This window comes from Cornus florida, unplaced genomic scaffold (genome assembly GCF_030987335.1).
Source record: "Cornus florida cultivar Cherokee Brave unplaced genomic scaffold, ASM3098733v1 CherokeeBrave_3.0.0_Hap2_Chr10, whole genome shotgun sequence".
Taxonomy (NCBI): Eukaryota; Viridiplantae; Streptophyta; class Magnoliopsida; order Cornales; family Cornaceae; genus Cornus; species Cornus florida.
Genome location: NW_026775580.1, coordinates 50,159,272 through 50,178,531, shown reverse-complemented (window position 1 = coordinate 50,178,531; position 19,260 = coordinate 50,159,272). Strand labels below are relative to the sequence as shown.

The following is a 19,260-nucleotide window of genomic DNA, read 5'->3' as shown; positions in this document are numbered from 1 at the left end:
ATATGCTAAGGATTGGAATAATATGAAATTTTATAAAAATTTGCATATGGTTATTTGATGATTTAATTGCTTAAATTTCTTCTAACAATTTAAATGGATATTATATGATTTTGATCATGTATTAGTAGTATAATATGCTCAGTTATTTACTTGATTTTATTATGCTAAGGATTTAATCAGTATGAAATTCTAATTGAATTTGCATGTTGGTAATGGATGATTTAATTGCTTAAAAATTAACTTAGCAATTAATATGGATATTATGATTTTAATCATGTATTGGATGCATAATATGATCATGTACATATCTGATTTCTATTATGTTTATTTCTGAATTTTTGATGTATTCAAATTATTGCATCAACTGTGGATTTATTTGATGTATTACTTTACCTTTAACATTATTTATGGATCATATGCATTGTAATGCATCGGTATGGGACGGTGGCATTTTAGGAACGGATTAACCAAAGAAGTTAAGTCCTACCTATTTTATATAAGGGAATGGATTAACTTAAAATGTTAAGTCCTAGTTATATTCGTGTCAGGTCAACTGAACAAGTTGAATGACCTATCTAGATTATTTATGGATGGATATGATGGATTTTATATACATATAGTTCCGGTGCCATGGTATAAGCTTGAGTCTCAAGATCATGGTTAGGGTGCGTACATTGCCAAGGATGGATAACTGGATATAGTAAACATTTGGGTGCCCTGGTAGGTCAAGGTACTCATGCCTACTTTATATGCGATTTGCATGTTGCCTTCTATTCAGGTTGAGACAGACCCATAGTCCAGTGAGTGTCCTATAATGTGTATCTATATATATACATACTAGTTATTATTGGATTGACTAGGATATATACGTGTATCAGATCTCTACTTGGATTGTAGTATAGTAGAACTTGTTTGTGAGTCTGACCCACCATTATTTTTCAGGTGTTCGTTAGGAGTAGAGGTTGTTCGTCCTGGGTAGGGATCAGTCTACTTCACTTTTATGGATTATCTACATAGGAGTTCTTTTATATTTCAGTATTCTGATGTAGACAGTTATTGTTGTCATTTGTTCAGTTGGAATTTTCTAGGGGTCCACATTGTATGGATTCCCGAATTGTATTATTTTAGAGGATTAATTGTATCAGAATATTTTATTATTTATGAAAATTTATTCTGAGGTTTCAATTAATGGATTATCATTTTAGTTTTCTTTCAAAAATTTATTTATTCTTATTTATCTATTTTGTACTCTGTGTTCGATTATTACCGATTTATTTTTTATATCCTCGAATATTCGGGCGTGGGCTTGGCCAACCCGCATCCGGAAATCCGAGGGTATCACAAAATAGATATGTCATTGTGTGCCTATATGTAGATACTATGCTAATAATAGGTAGTAATGATGTTATAATCAAAACTACTAAAAAGATGTTGACCAAAAATTTTGATATGAAAGATTTAGGCATAGCTGATGTCATACTAAGAATCAAGATTTCTAGAACATCAGATGGTCTAGTATTATCTCAATCTCACTATATTGAGAAAATATTAGAAGATAGTAATCTTGTAAAGACTCCTGTTGATATAAATTTTCATTTATAAAAAAAAATACTGGTCCTAGCATATCATAACTTGAGTTTTCTCGCATTATAGGAAGCTTAATGTATTTGATGAATTGCACACGACCAGACATAGTATACTCAGTTAATAAATTGAGTAGATATATACAAGTAATTCAAGAAAGAAATATTGGACTGCAATAATCAGGGTTCTAAGATATTTAAGATATACCATAAGTTATGGATTACATTATTCTAGATATCCAGTAGTATTTGAAGGATATAGTGATCCTAATTGGATATCAGATATGAAGGATTCTAAATCCACAAGTGGCTATGTCTTTACCATTGGAGGAGGTGCCATATTTTGGAAATCTTCAAAGCAGACTTGTATTGCCAGATCCACTATGGAATCTGAATTTATTGCTTTGGATAAAGCTGGTGAAGAAGCTGAGTGGCTTCGTAATTTCTTAGAAGATATTCCAAATTGGCCTAAACTTGTGTCCGCTATATGTATACATTACGATAGTCAATCAGCAATTGGAAGAGCACAAAGTAATATGTATAACAGTAAGTCTCAACATATACGTCGACAGCATAATACAGTTAAACAATTGCTCTCAAGTGGGATAATCTCAATAGATTATATCAGGTCAAAAGATAACTTAGCGGATCCATTTACAAAAGGTTTGACAAGAGAGCAAGTGTATAATTCATCGAGGGGAATGGGATTAAAGCAAAAAGCTAACGAATCATCTTAATAGAAACCCAACCTAGTTAACTGGAGATATAGGTTCAAAGGGACAACAGAAATTCTGAATGCTCACCAAAAGCACTAGGAAGATTTAATCTTCTACTCATTACTATGATGAGACAGTGTTACCTACAGCGATGAGTAGGATAAGCTATATTTTTAATGACTTTTATACCTTGATAATTCAAGTGGAGTATAGTAGGGTACTCTTAATAAGAAGTCACCTATAGAGTGTGAAATGGGGCCGCTTCTATGAGAACTTCTAAGGCTAAGTTTTCTAGAGCACTCATGAAATACCAGGATTTGTTCAGGGCCATATGAACACAACCGTGAGAACCAACTTTGTGCGAGAAGGAACTATGTGTTTACTATTGTCTTGGTTTACATCAACAGTTGAACAGTTCAAGACATCATGTTCACTGGTTAGCCAGTAAATTCGATAGTAATACACTAGGGAGCTTTCAAGGCCAAAAACTACCTATCCCGATGCAGTTACTTTCCAATAATACTCTTTTTAGTGTTTGTATATTCTTCATTTGCAATTTACGCAAATTTCCATTCATGTGGGGGATTGTTGGAAACGGGGGCATTAAAAACATAAACTTTAGATAAGATTTTAAATAGATTCCGCTAAGAATTTTTTGCGGATCTATAAACGAGCGCGTTCCTCTCCGCAAGGAGATGAACGTGGTATATTTACTTTCTCAAATCCGTTTCCGGGTGAATGAGAAATTAGCTCCAAAGTAAGGTGTTTGATAAGCCTAAATGGATTTGCAAAATGTGGGAAATGTTTGTCCCACATCGAAAAAATATTAAAACCAATTTGAGTTTAAATAAGCCTAGTATGGGATTTGGGTTTGGACCCAAGGGCACCCAAATTTTTAAGAGGGGGAGGACCTAGCTAAGCTTGGGTCCGAACCAACTACCACACACGTGCGCGCCACCCGCCCGGTCCTGTCCGAGCTTGGGCTGGGGCGGGGCTTGATTGTGAAATATGTTTAATTTTTTATTAAATGAAATTGGGCTTATGTGATTGGATCTTAATTTTATTTTTGCAGGGCTTATTAAGATAGCCGAATTGGGCCTGTTTGCTGGGCTGCATAATGGATTAAAATAGTTTTGGTATTTAATTTAAATTAAAACCATAAAATAGTTTTTTATGAACCATTATAAACCAATGGTTGCACCCTTTTGCATATTAAACCACCTACAGTTTTTCCTGAACCATTGTTGGTTGCACCTATTCGAAAAAGGCACCATGTAGCCTATAAATACCCTTCCTTGGTTTCATTCCAAAACACACCAAAATTCAGAAAATTCTTCTCTTCTTCTGAATTTTCTTCTTCCTCCTCTCTTTAGTTTTTGAGTACGAGCCCTAATATTTGGGTTCGAGCCTTAGTCAGTCACTCCGAATCCGAGTTCGAGTTAGAGAGGACTACACCGAGCCGGTTCGCTTATTCCTTTGGTTTGCAATGCTACTATCAAATGAAGACAAATCGTTGTATCCTAGGAAATAGACGCCACTGAATCCGTTAACACCATAGCGGGGCGAATATGTCTTAAGGACATAAAATCAAATTCTATCCTCAACTTTTAATCAGGTTCATTTATTTTATAGTTTTATTTGATTATATTAAACTATATATTATAAAAAAATTATATATTTTTAGATTATTATTTTATATATATATATATATATACACACACACAGTATATTTTCAGATAATATTTAAATAAATAATACTACAATATATAGTATAATTAGATCGCATTTTTGGACAACAATCTTAAGACAGATCTGCTTATAATTATACTATATTGTTATTGTTTTAATTCTATAAATTTGACTGTGGTTTGTATATTTAATATATATCAGACGAATGGCAAGTACAAGTACTACTATGCCTAATGTTCCCGTCAATCATGGGGAGAAGCCCGAAAAAATTAATGGGGCGAAGTTTAAAAGGTGGCAACAGAAAATGATGTTCTACCTTACAACTTTGAATCTAAACAAATACCTAACTGAGACTGCCCTAGTGCTAGATGAGGGAGAGACTGACATTACCAAGCTAGGAGCTGTTGATGCATGGAAGCATGGAGACTTTACTCTTCTAGGCTGGATGTCAAAAGTGATTCAAGAAAACCGTACCAGAGTCTAGGATAGCCGGCTCGGTCAAATCAATAAGAAATGCTATTTGCTTCATCAAAAAATTTGAATACACTTCTATGAAAAAAAAAAAAAAAGTGTTTCACGGAAATGTCTTGATTGTCGGATATTGAAGAGAAAGAAATATAAAGAAAAGTGATGAAAAAGAGAAATAAAAGAAAAATGGTGAAGAAGAAGAAGAACAGTGGAGAGAGGAGGGCCTGAGTTTGGGAATCGATGAGAGAGAGAAAAAAAGAAAGGGTTTTTTACCCAATTAAAATGGGTTGATCTGAATTTTTTCTCTTTTTTTATTATTTTGTTAATTTTGTTATTAAAACTGATATGTTATTTTTTTTTTTTTATTGAAATACATAATGAGCGAGTAGGGTGAAGCTACACACCGGTAAGTAGCTAAGCATTGTCTTATTGGGAATAAAAAATTGTAATTCAAATCAATTCTACAAGGAAAAAAGAGAGAGAAGAAGTCTCCACTGGTATATTAACCCATCTAAGGAACATCCAACCATATTAAATTTAAGAGTTAATTTTATTGACACTCCCTCAGGTTTGGCCAAATATCATTCTCAAATATCTTTCGAAAATAACTACCACTCAGGTTCATTTTTACTTTTCCGTCACAGTCTCCGTTAAAGACATAAAAAAAGACAATTTTACCTTTAATTTTTTAATCCTAATTATTCCTAAATACCAACTTTGCCCCTGCTTTATAAATATATATATATATATATATATATATATATATATATAAAAGATAACATATGTATAATATAATATAAATATATATAACATAACATATATATAATATAATATATAGGGAGCAATATACGCGACTTTTATTTCAGTCGTTGGATTTCATCCAATGACTAAAATTGAAAACAACTATATTATTTATTTCTGGCATTTTAAGACTCCAAAATCACTTAATTTAAGTGTTTTAAAAATACCTTCTAATAAGCCAAATTTTACGGGTGTTATTATATTATTAGATAATTTAGATGAGAATTTTTTCATTATTATACAATTAATTTTTTTTCTTCAATCTTAACATTTTTTTTTTCCCGTATTTTCTTCGGTACATATAGTGGAACATTTATAAATAAAAAAAATGTCATTCATCAATTAGTTAAGATGGCCTATTCAAATTAGGTTTTATCAAAATTTTAATGAACACAGTATTGTATTTTTCCATAGTTCAGAACTTCTTTGATTAATTGTAAAGTAATAAGTTGTAGTCAGTTTTTTTTAGTAGGACTCTTCTTTCTTCAAAATATTAATTTTTTTTTTTTTTTTCTACTTCCACTGAGGTTCGAACCCCTGACCACCATTTGAGAAGTAAGAATCTTGTATCGCTAGGTCTTATAGAAGGATTTTACCCAGTAGAATAAGAAGAGAGACTTAGCAAAAAAAAAAAAAATTCTCCTTTCAATTTCGTTAAGGAAGTTTTTTATTTTTTTTTATTTTTATTTATTTATTATTATTATTTTTTTTACACAATATGGAAGAACTTAGTAATTATGAATAGAGAGAAAATAATGTAAGTTTTCTGTCAAAATTTTTTTACGAAAAGATATATTTTTTTTCCTATAATGGAAGGACTTTACTACTTTTATTCTTTAATATTCAAACAATTTTAGTGGAAGCATTTATTTATTTATTTTATTTATTAATACTACCTTATTAGAAGGTGTTTTATTTTATTTCAAACACTCAAAGTGAGTGGTTTTGGGTCTTAAAAAATTAAAAATAAATAATATAATTATTTTCAATTTAAATTATCAGATGATATCTAACAACTTAAATAAAAATCGCATTATTTTTTGTACATCAAAAAATAACTTAACTTAAATAATATTTGACCAAATTTTAAGAGTTCGGGTGAAATCAACCCTAAACTTAAATAATTAGGTGGTTAAGTTTTAGAAGATTTTTATTTTTGTCTTTACGATTTTTGGGTAACGTGTTAAGATTCCTTTGTTTGGTAGGGCATAAAGAGGCCACGTCGCGTGTTATAATTGGCGCTATAAAGCAGTGGGCGACTGGGAATTGGTCTTCCTTTCTGGGACCCACCGTGAGTTGGGCCTTGGGAAGTCGCTTTCTTCCGTGTTCCAATTATTTTGTTGTCGTTGTTATGGAATATGGACAACTAAGTTACCTAACCCTTTAAAGGAAAAAAAAAATAAATAAATAAAATTACCTTAAGCCTCTCTTATCTGCGACTTGCGATTCTTGTCTTTTACAAAACTATTTTTTATTTGAATAACAAAAACGCATCGCGCGTGTGATTTGAAATCTATAGCATGAAATTTTAATTAAACATGTTTCCTTGTGTTGTATTATGCTACATTAAATCTTGTCAAATATTTATTAAACTAAGGACATGTGAACTTGTGAAATATTATGTTATTCATTTAATAATCATATTCAGTTCATATTACAGTAATTCGTATGATATGATATCAATATTTTGACATAATTCGGACACGAAATACTAAATACAAATTATCACTCCTACCAAATATTAAAAAAATAAATTTGTGTATGCGTCAAATCCCTACAATGAAATTGATAATATCATAAATTATTTTTATTACTTTATGTTTTTTTCATACTAACAATGTGATTTTTAGGAATTTTTTTTCAATTTATTTATTTTTATATAAGTCATATTTTTCCTAAATTATATATCATTTTTCCTACTAAATTTTTTATTTTAAATCATTTCTAATAACTTAATTTTATGTTAGCCAAATCAATATTCCTCTCCAATGCTAAATTTATATATCTAGTTGAATATGAACAATGATTTGTTTTATGTAAACGCCCTTAAGTCTAATTTAACTAAAATTGTACCATCTCCCTGGGCTGTTTAGAAAAAAACAGAATATAGAACAATAGATTATATATGTGAGTAATATATATATATATAAAATTGTAAAACAAAAACAAGGGAATCAGAGATTACTTTTTTATTTTTTACAAATCGTTTTTCTCTTTCATACTAATTTGTTAAAATTAATTTTTTGATCATATGTAAAAGAAAAAGAGACAACCTGTTTGTTTTATTTTTATTTTCCTTGTTTTTCCTCACTAAATTTGAAAATCAAATATCACCAAAAACCAGAACTTAGTGGTACTAGATAGTTTTAGTACTTATAGGGACAAGTGCGTACGTTACTGTTTGTCAATTTAAAAAATTGAAAATTACAATTAAAAATCCATTTTAATGGGGCATTATTGGAAATCTGCAAGTGTATTTATAATATGAAAGTGATCTTTTTTGTATACATAGTATGGTTTGAAAAAAGGTTGGCAGGTTTTACACACAGCATACACAGTCACATACATACAAATACACACACATATATAAAGTCTTCACTAATGGTTGTCATTATTGATGAGGCGTGCCCACATCAATCGAACTCTTAAACAATAGTACTTAAAAACGATTTTTACTTACAGTTTTCAGTGAATTAGAATAAAAAATAATTTTCAATTTTTTCAGATTAATATTTTGATTGGTTGAAAAAATTTACAAAACAATTTTTCGAGAATAAAAGTTCATAAAATTGCTTGGTTGTAGTACTTACTAAAATAGTTTTCTAAACTAAAGAGATCTTAACCTAAATAGTTGTTTTATGAGTATTGGTTGTAAAATTGCTGGCAAATTACTCTTTTTGTATTTAATTTATGAAGTTAACTATTAATAATAATATATATATATATATATAAGTTTATTAATGCAATATTTATTTATAAGTGTTGGCGGTGCATTCATTTAAGCTTGTATTCTTAACTTAATAAAAATTACACAAATACAATATCAAAAGAGGTACAAGACTTACTTCAAGTGTCATGTGCACTTTGAGCCGTACAATCATTAAGTTTAATTATACATAACCAAAACATTAGAGAATTACAAAATAGCTAAAATAATTAAATTTAGTTATACATAACCAAAATAAAATATTAGAAAATTAGAAAAGTAGATTCATTTCTAAAGTTTCTCATTTGTGCTGCGCCATCATCAAATAGTTAAGTGCATTCAGTACACCAACACTACTACTGCTACCATTCCCCCCATCAACAACATTGAAATCTTCTTCTCCATACTCTATAAAAAAACGATCATCTAATATATTTTGATAAATGAAATTGTGAATCGTGCAACAAGCAGTTATAATGCGTCTTTATCTAATCAATTTATAAGAAGGTATAAGCTTCAAAATGGAAAAAGGAGCCTTTAGAACTTCAAAGTAACGTTCAATGATATTGTGAAGTGATGCTGATAGTTAAACAATTCCTTTACACCATGTGGTTGGCAATTATTACCCCTGTAGTCTTGTAGATGATATCTTTGACCACGATATGGAGACAGAGCCAGTAAGCTTGGGTCGTCGTTGGCTCACCAGAATCAATAGGGCTCACCGGACAGCTTGGCTAGACTGAGACGTCGTTGAAGCTCATCACGCTAGAACTGGGTTTGTTGGAAATGAAATGGGCTTTCTGGTTTAATCACTCTTGGAGCATGTATGTCCAGTGGAGCTTGCATGAATGTATGAGTGAGTGGGAAGCTCGCCGGACTAAATTGAGTCTAGCCGAACTTGGTTTGTTCTAACTTGGAGCTCGTCAAAATCAATGGTGGCCTTTAAACCACTCCCTCGACGTCGCCTCTTCTTTTCCTACGTCTGGACCGTCATCGATTTCGTCACCAATTGTGGTGATGGTTGTGTTGCAAAGAGAGGTTAAAGAGAGAGAGGAGAGGGAGTAAAACGACTTGAAATTCAAAAAAAAAATTAATGCACATGAAAAAAAAAAAAAAAAAAATTTAAGGTTAGTAGCCAATAGGCTTTTAACGTGTGGACACATTCCTTTTTAAGTAATAATATGTGAGGAGTATAAAGGTCTAATAAATTAAGGGTAAAAATGTATTTGAAACAATATAGGGTAATTTAGGTATTTTATTTTATTGGGGTGTCAAAGCAAATTAAACCAAACTTAATGGGGTGTGATGGTAATTTTTGCTTAAGTTTAATTTGAGAGCAATAAACTCAAACCTGAAGGGTGTCAGAACATTTAATCTCTATCGCAAGTGTCGTGTTGTCTGTGTGATTGTGTTGTTTTCTGTATTTGAAAACTCGTATTCGAGCCATGTACCCTTTTCCTCCCTTTTAACCACTAACCCCCCACATTCATGTCGTTAAATAAAAAAATAAAAAATAAAAAAACATTGAAATTATCAAGACAAAATATCTACTACTTTTTTCTTTCCTTCTTCTTCTTCTTCTTTTTTTTTTTTTTTTTTGGGGAAAAAAAACAACCGAGATGCATGGGCCATACATAATATTGACTCCTTATAAATGCCCATGTATTATAGTAATTTAGAAGGGACAAAAGAAGGTGGTGACATTTGATAGAGAAAAGAAAACAACCGCTAATTAAACACACTCCATACATCCCAGAACATATTTGCTTTCCAAATCACATCACACCAACACTTTCACTTTTCAAAGTTACATATTTTTTAAACAAGATATTTTCTCTCTCTTGGATAGACGTTATTCAATTGCTTATATAAGCAACTAAGTTGATTCAAAATTTGCAGTAGTCTTAGGATACAAGCTTGAAACATAATATGGATCGCCCAATACAGCCAATTTTGGTGGTATTAGACTTAATGTATCATTAATTGACTTTAGTGAGACATATTTTCAAACACGTAGAAGATTCTGTACAGTTGTTTCTTGCACGGGACATTTTATTTTTTTATTTTTTTTATTTATGAATTTGGATTAGTAAAGTTTCTTATTGTTGCCTATATTGTCCATTAATCATAAAAATTTCTAACTCTTTATGTAGAAGAAAAAATAATAAATAATCAGGAGTCCGATACAATAATTTAACGTCTTTATAATGGCATTATGATAATATTATTATATTCACGTAAATATAATCAAATAGAATGTGTCTGATTTTTTAACTCTTTATCGGCACACTAATGTAAAAACTAACGTGTGCTTGCTCTATCTCCCAGCAACCAGTGTAAACAGGACATAAACTATAGGAATCGTAACTAGTTTTGAGAGTTCCAAGCTTTCATCTTTGAAATTTAGAGCAATTTTTGGCTTGACATTCATCTAATAAAGTAATGGAATATTGGAAAATTGACATCTTAATATAATAATCAAAGTAATGGATGGACAATCTTGATAAAACCTCCTATTATATTGGCCACTTGCCGTCGTCCCTTCCTTTCGGATTATATTTATTGATTCCACAAAACTCATGCAATGATTCCAAATCATTTTTTTGACGCGTTCCGATATTTATTTTAATAATTTAGACGAGTCAATGAGAAAAATATATTGAAAATTCATTTATTTTTCTTTATTAATTATTGCATAACATTTTTTTTTTAAGGCAAAACATTGATCTCAATTACAAGCATTTCATTGACAACACTGCATATCTTACTCATTACCCGTCGTCCAAAGAATGCAAGTTCAGTAAGAGCTTATTAAAAAAAAAAAAAAAAACATTAGTTATTTATTTTTTTCTCAAAGTTCGAGTTTGTGAAAAAGTCCTAATTATAATTTTTTTTTTTGTATATTTTATTCAAAAATAAATAAATAAATAAAGAGAGAAAAAAAAAAAGAGTTTATTTATAACCACTTGTGTTTATTAAATGTATGTGACTCATACATTCACCCTGTCCATCATGCTGTGCAAGTTTATTAATTTTGATTAAGTCATTGTGCAAGTGGACTGATCACCCGTATAGATATCATACTCTATTTAATTGAAATAAAGAAAAAATATATCTAAAAAATGCAACCCAAGATTCCACAGAGATGCAGATCGAGTGGAGCCCATATGATGCAAATTGCCCCATTGATGCTAAAAATCAAGGGTTTCACTTTTCGGGCGAGGTCGGGAAAACATTTATTTATTAATTATTATTATAATTATTATTTTTAATCTTGGCAAGTTAGGAATGGTAATGATAACGGATGGGAGTTTGTCCATTTATTTAAAAGTTTAAACTGTTGGGTAATATTGCATATTTATCTATTTATACTCGATCATTTTTTTCATCAAATCCGATGTGTGACAAATGATTCCTGATAACATTTTTCTTACTCAAACTCGTAATGCCCTCGTTGCGGTGGCTTATCCGCCTTCTGGGCCTGACGCTTGGCCTGACATCGAATCAAGAATTATGTCTGACTTTGATACAAACTATAACGGGTGCACGTTTGTCCATTTATCAAGAAAACTCAAGTTGTTGGGTAGTGCTACATACTCACTTATTTATATGTAAAACGTAAAACAAATGCCCTTGTAACAGTAACCGAGTGAAGTTAAGACGAGTTTGACAAAATCATACTTTGTTTCATTCAAAAATTCATCATACCAAATCAACCTTTATTTGGGGACGTGTTTGTAATTGGTTTGTTTAGCTGTTAAATGATATCGGACGGTCGTATGTTTGGTAATATGGGCCCTACAGCCCATAAACAGCAAACTGGCTAGCCAAACAAAACAGTTGCGCATGTGCGAGAGACCACTAAGGATTACGTAAGCGTCCAAATTCTTTGAATTGGGCCTATGGGCTCTTCAATGAATCTGGACACAACATGGAGGTCTCTTCTCTGAACTCCAGCTCCACTGAGTTGTGGAGGTGGGCCCCACGAATCTTCCCCTTGTTACTCGACTTTTGCTGAACTTTGCCAGTTGAAATGGGCCCAATAAACTTGTTGTCATCTGTGGGAGAGTGGGACCCATTTGAGGTGGATTGACAAGTTTCCAGCCGTTGGATCAGGTGATTGATGATGGGGTATGATTGACTGAATTATTCATCGGCCCATACCATACCCTCATCTGGATTGGGTTTGTTTGTTAATTTTTGGATGGTCATTAATGAAGGCTCAAGCCATCTTTAATTAACTACTATATTGGGCCTCGCTTCCCTCCTCTATTTTTGTGCCAAATATATATATATATATATATATATATAGTATAGACATTTGCTATTTGGCCAAATATTGCGCATGATCTGAAATTGTATTTGATTATTCTTCCGGTGCATGAGTCTCTATAATATAGTGATCATACACTGTCTTCTATTGCATGTCATAACAATAAAAACATAATTTTAATGTTGTATCAAGGCCCACTCTCTTGTATTGACAACTCATATTATTTGCACACATATTTTGCACGTGGTTAGTCTAGAATGATTTATTTAGATTATGTGAAGTTTCTCTTCTTCTAAATTTTTTTAAAATAGTACACCAATTCTTAATATTATTTTTCATTTTTTTTTTCTTTTCGAATGACTTTAAACTACATATTTTATAAAATTTTGATAATAAAAAGAAATGGTTTTTGCTACTCTCTCAGACATTTTTTCTATTCATGTAAAAAAATTCTTACTTAATAAGTAGAGTTATGAATCTATTTAATTTACTTAATTTGAAAAACGTAAATTCTCCAATTTAACTTTGTTTTAAGACATGAAACAAAAATAGCATTGTAATCCCAAAGACATGAAATTGCAATTACCAGTATTACAAAAAAAAAGTTTTTTCTTTCTTTTTTTTCTTTTTATTTTTGTAAACTTTACTTTTGCAAGGGTTTAACCTCTAAGTAGGACAAAATGAGTGTATCCATTACTTACTTACCAAAATAAAATAAAAAATATATGCTGCAATTAAAATTCAAAGAAAATTATTTTAAAATTTTAATTTCAATCAAAGCAGTGTGAGGAATCCAACATATCTGGCAAAAATACTGGGCTTAATAAACTAGGCATCCAGATGACGGCCCAATCATGCGCCAAAGTTTTGAAGTCCAAAATGGACAGGCCTAATTAAGTATATCACATTTAAACCATTGTGTTGGGCCGATTTAGGCCTGTTATCCGAAAAAAACTTTCTGGCTCCCGTTGTGCATGGGTGCATTCAGACCGTTCGTGTAATATACGTAATTAGACACATGATAATGAACGGTTGGATGAGACCATTGCACGGTGCAACGAGCGCAAAAAAATTTTCTTTTATTATTTTCGAAATAAAGCAGAAAAAAAGAAAGAAAGAAAAAAGAATCTTTCAAAATATATATATATAAATAAAAAATAAATATCAAAGTTGAATCAAAACGATCAAAAAGTGGCTGAGCTGTTTTGACCATTTTGAATTGACCGTTTAGGTTGGCATTCCTTTGTTTTCAAAATTGTTGATCATCAAAATGTCCTCACAAACACCTATAAATATGGATCCATATGACAAATTTTCCACTTTTCGGATCCAACCTGTTGACTAGCAAAGCCAGTCTAATGTTTGGGCGGGGTCTACGCCTCAAAATCAGCGACCATTTAGTATACTTTGACTCCAAACCCCATTTCACAAGCTTGTGTAGAAAAATGAATGGAAAGAAATGAGTGGAAATGCAGTACTTTTCAATAGTTTAAATTTTTGGATAAATGGACAAGTACTCACTTGTTACAATTGATATTTTAATTCTTGATTCGGTATCACGCCAAGTGTTCGATTGAAAATATATTCGTAACGAAAACTTTGTGAATTAGATAAGAGTTTAAACGTTTAGGAAAATGGACAAACACCCGTTACAAGACTTAAGATCCTTGTCCCCATTGATATAAGTAGGAGGTCCCAAAAATTAGCAAATCATGCATCTTACTCCGCAAAGCATATGCGCCATCAAGAAGTCAAATATGAACTAAAGTGCTGCCATTGTTATTTTATTTATTTATTTATCCTTTTGCGCTTTATTTAGAGGTATCTTTAAATATATGCAAGAGTTATTCAGTCTTAGATGAATATATATATATAGTAGTACATGAAAAGTCTACAAGAATGTACAAGCAAAGCCCAAAGCATGGACCCAGCCCACGAATAGAGGACGGGCCCCATCAACAAAGCATACAAAACCCAATCACAAAACAGGGCCTACCCATCAATAGCAAACACATTTCTAGTCTAGGGCGCTCTAGACTACCCATGTCTAAGCCGTGGTTCAGTCCGGTGAGAGAGCAAATTAGGGCATACCACATTCCTAACTCAATCAATCTGGTGGCTCCGGTGGTGGTCGGATGAACGACGTAGGTAGATTCCACTCAAGAAATATGCTACTTGTTTGATTCAGTTTCAAAATTTTATAGATTTTCATACCACTGAGTTTATAAAGTGTTGAGTGTATAGGGTTGTTATTTATAATTATTTTAAAATAAGGTTAAGTGTAAAAAAATCTCTCATAATGTGTAATTACTCTCCTATTGTTAGGAAAATTCCCCTACTTTTTTAAAATTTTGCAAATAAGCACAAATCATAATTTTGGCAGTAAAATTAATAAATTAACCTTACTTTATCATTAACAAAAATAAAAATAAAAGGCAAAAGGCAAAATGTCAAAATTAAACTTAAAGTCATATTTTCCTTCTCAATCTGCTATAACAAAACAACATACCCTATATAATTATATGCGCGCGCGCACACACACATACTTCGTCTCTTTCTGATATATCTCTCTTCAATCTCAATTCTCATGTCTCACAATGTATATGTACGTACATGTAATTCAAGCACTCACAAACCTTATCTTTTATTCCAACTAGTAAGGAATGGTATGTTGTATTCCTACACAAAGTGAGTTTTCTTTTATTTTTTATTTTTCCATTTTCAATTCTATTTAAGAGAACAATTTCAAATATAGAGTAAATTCAATGCATGCGAATGCAAGTTGATGACCTCCTTTAGCTTTCAAATAACTGGCCGGAATTAAATATGTTTCGATATGTATACATAGTACAGGACAAAACTATGCTTTGGTAAGTACTTTGTTATATTACGACACAAAAAAAAAAAAAAAGGAAGATAAATTATACAGTACATATTTCCTCTGCACCTTAAAGTTGAACAAATTATACTTTATTTATTTATTTTTATTTTTTTTAGTTGGTATTCACACCTTGATCTTCATTTAGGAACCTTTTAAGAAGTAAGAGGGCTGATACCACTAGGTTACTGATTCGTTGGGAACAAATTATACTACTCTATACTTTATTACTTTAACCTACCTACTCAAGTCAGTTTGCTGAAAAAGTGATTTTGAATGTGATAAGTCAATAATGTCCTTATATTTTAGAATAATGATACTCACACCATAGAGTTAAAGTAAATTGTCTAACCCAATGATTTTTGATTAGCTATTTATATCAAATATAAGTAAGTGGAAAATCTCACTTCCTTATTTGTTACTAAATTATAAAGGATATGTCTAGCAATTCACTAACAAGGTGCAACAATTATTTTTCTATATTATAATAATATACTATATCTGTCCCAAAATAAATATCCCTTTATAAAAATTGAACTTTTTAAGAGAAAAATTTTTAATATTTATTTATTGTATTGTTAGTGGATGAATTACCAAATTTATTAATAATGGGTCAATATGGACAGTTTACTTTTATAAGTTCAAATGAAGAAGGTTACGTATTCAAATAGAACTTATTTTTGGACATTCAAAAATGAACAGAGAGTATTACATTTTACATAAGCAAAGAATAAAATTGTTACTTTATAAAATATGGTCAACACGTTGGATTTGGAAAAAAAAGCTTCAAGAGTGTTATTAAGTATGTAAAATTTTAAATGAGATTAAAGTAATAAATACATAAAAATTTACCATGTGTAATTTGTGCAAATCTTAAAAAAGAGGTCGGTACAATTTCTCCTGTCAAAGCTTCACGTGAATCCTAGGTGCAGAATTCGATTGTATGATGCAACGAAACGTGATATCCATCAACGGCCGTGAATGGGTCTTGAAAAGATCATGTGGTGTTAGAATAAGGATATAAAACATTATGATACATGAAAAGTCACACCCGCAACAAAACAAACGCAAGAACAAAGTCCATGTTTTTCTTTCTATATTCTCCTTCTCCATGAGAAGAAGAAAAGAATCCCATGTGACGCTTTCTACTTGTGTATGGAAGAGGGTTTCAATTTCAAACTTTGACACTCACAACAGCTTCCGGTTCCCGGTAAAGTCCGATGCCCTCCATTTCTGTGGGTCCCACACCCCCTCACTGCAATACGACTTTTGCATTAAAAGCTGTTTAAAGGTCAACTCTACCTCACTGGCTCCAACTAATACTAACTCTTTCTCTCTTTACATTTTTACCAAGTCATCAATCCAACGGCTCATTACTACCTTTTGACTTTCTGCCTCCATCTCTACTCTCCCCCTCTCTCTTCCATCATTCCACACAGTCTCCAACCCGTTCACCTCCTAAACCGGACCCACCATAAAGAGTCGGTCAATGCCCAAACCACTTTCTCTCTCTATAATTTTTTATCTTAGAGCCACGTGGAAGGATTTCATTGGTTTTGTCGTTTGACGGCAATAGACATAAAGGACAATTCAGTCATCCAATCCTCCTGCATTTAGAGGGCATCAGTTTGACTCCAAATACAACCCCCTTTCCTCTTCTTTCTTTCATCTCTCTCAAACTATCTCTCTATCTCCCTCTCTCTACGCTGTTCTTGTTGTTTCATGTTGGTGTAGAGATATGGCCGTTAAGCTAATGATGGGTTTCAGAGACAGTGGTTTTGGTGCCAAGATGGAGGAGAATGCGGTGGTGCAAGAAGCGGCCAACGCCGGTCTACAGAGCGTTGAGAATCTCATCAGATTGCTTTCACATCAAACCCAACAACAACAACAACAACAACAACAGCAACTGAAGTACCAAGACGCTACTTCAAACTCTAAATCCGTTATGAACGGCGGCGACGCCGATTACAGGGCGGTCGCCGACGTCGCCGTTAACAAGTTCAAGAAGTTCATCTCCTTGCTCGATCGGACCAGAACCGGTCACGCCCGTTTCCGAAGAGGTCCTGTATCTCCTCCTCCTCAACAGCAACACAAAGCCCTAGAACCTGAGCCGTTAGTTCAAGCGACGGTCAATCATCATCACACGGTGGAGGATAAACAGGCTTCGATTTCTAGGGTTTATTGTCCCACTCCGATTCAGCGCTTACCTCCTCTGCCCCACAACCATCACCAGTTGGTCAAAAACGGATCCGTCGATAGAAAGGAGACCACGATCAATTTTGCTGCTGCGTCGCCGCCGGTTTCGGCGGCGAATTCGTTCATGTCGTCGTTGACCGGCGACACCGACAGCCTGCAACCGTCGATGTCGTCGGGGTTCCAGATAACGAATCTGTCGCAGGCGTCGTCGGCCGGCCTGCCGCCGTTGTCGTCGTCGTCGTTGAAGAGGAAGTGCAGCTCCATGGACGATGCTGCTGCCAAGTGCGGCGGCTCTTCCGGACGATGCCATTGTTCCAAGAAAAGGTAGGTCCACCACCACCAACTCTCTCCTCTGTTTTTATGACACTATCAGAGCCGTTCATTCATCTGACTCTAAATATTGTTTGTTTTGATTCAATCAGGAAATCAAGGGTGAAGAGAGTTGTCAGAATTCCGGCTATCAGCATGAAGAACGCCGACATACCACCTGACGATTTCTCTTGGAGGAAGTACGGTCAGAAACCCATCAAAGGCTCACCTCATCCCAGGTTAGTCAATAACAAATACTAGTAGAAAAAAAAAAAAATATATAGTTTAAAATTAAAATTTAATTTTTATTTATTTATTATCAATTCGAATGAAACGATTTTAAACGGTTGAATTTGAATTGTTTTTAGGGGTTATTACAAGTGCAGTAGTGTAAGAGGTTGTCCAGCGAGGAAACATGTTGAGAGAGCAGTGGATGATCCGACGATGCTGGTGGTTACCTACGAGGGCGATCACAACCATTCACATTCGATCACGGAGGCAACAGCTGCCCTAGTTCTCCAATCGTCTTAGTCAATGCTATGATTATTCTTATCATCAAAGGGTCCAAAAGCAATCGGAAAGCGATGTGTCATCACAGCCGTTGAAAAAGCTTACAAGAAATGGACAAATCAATATCTCTGCAGAATTTGGGTGTGTGTCTCAGTGGTCAAAGAAGAGGGTTGGCTCTGTCTCCAAGAAGATTAGTGGGGGATGCTTCCTCAGCTACGTCAAGACAAAAATTAGTGGGGTCCACTCTGTTTTACCAAAAACACTTCTGTTTTCTCTCTCTTCCGTTGAAAAACTTTTGATTGTTGTGTTTAGAAAAATGTTAAAGTAAAGAGAAGAAAAAGATGAGACTCTCTGTGGATTTGGTGGGAATTGAATCATATATTTGCAAGTAGTGCGGTGTTTCTTTTTATTTATTATTATTTTATATTATTTACTTAGACTCTTGATGTATTATTATTACTCAGTAAATGCTTCATGGTATATTGGTATACACGTTGGTGGGTCTCTTGCTAGGAATTCCACTATTACTTGTTCCATTTTCCACTCAAACAAACACCTATATATATATATATATATAAACACAGAATGGAATATATAGTTGCGTGGTCAATATGAAGATGATTAAAGAATTAGTCAACTTGGCTATAAATTAACGAGAACGTGTCGTGTATGGGACGGTTGACAAAATTTTTATATATAATAATTATTCGTGTGTATATATAATTATATATATATATATAACCCCACTAATTTAGTTGAAACGAGCATAATGTAAGTGATATATATATCACTTACATATATATATATATTCGTGTTTGTAAAGATTTGCAAAGTCAAAATAGGCGGGTGGGACTGATTATAGGTTCCTTCGTGGTGGTCCCTACTTTATTTCAAAATTTTTAAATGACAAA

General features: G+C 32.7%; 1 protein-coding gene across 1 annotated transcript; it reads left to right on the top strand.

Moving 5' to 3' along the window:
* The first annotated feature begins 16,942 nt into the window (after positions 1–16,942).
* On the top strand, positions 16,943–18,839 carry LOC132278731 (probable WRKY transcription factor 7). Its single transcript, XM_059780598.1, has 3 exons — positions 16,943–17,854; positions 17,953–18,078; positions 18,208–18,839. The coding sequence occupies exons 1-3, from the start codon at positions 17,073–17,075 to the stop codon at positions 18,368–18,370; spliced, it is 1,071 nt and encodes a 356-aa protein (XP_059636581.1). The 5' UTR covers positions 16,943–17,072; the 3' UTR covers positions 18,371–18,839.
* The last annotated feature ends 421 nt before the right edge of the window (positions 18,840–19,260 follow it).

Bases quoted from the DNA above. Each gene is read 5' to 3' on its own strand.
- LOC132278731 (XM_059780598.1), top strand. From the start codon at position 17,073: ATGGCCGTTAAGCTAATGATGGGTTTCAGAGACAGTGGTTTTGGTGCC. The intron at 17,855-17,952 runs GTAGGTCCACCA...TGATTCAATCAG, and splicing joins TGCCATTGTTCCAAGAAAAG to GAAATCAAGGGTGAAGAGAG. The intron at 18,079-18,207 runs GTTAGTCAATAA...AATTGTTTTTAG, and splicing joins AAAGGCTCACCTCATCCCAG to GGGTTATTACAAGTGCAGTA.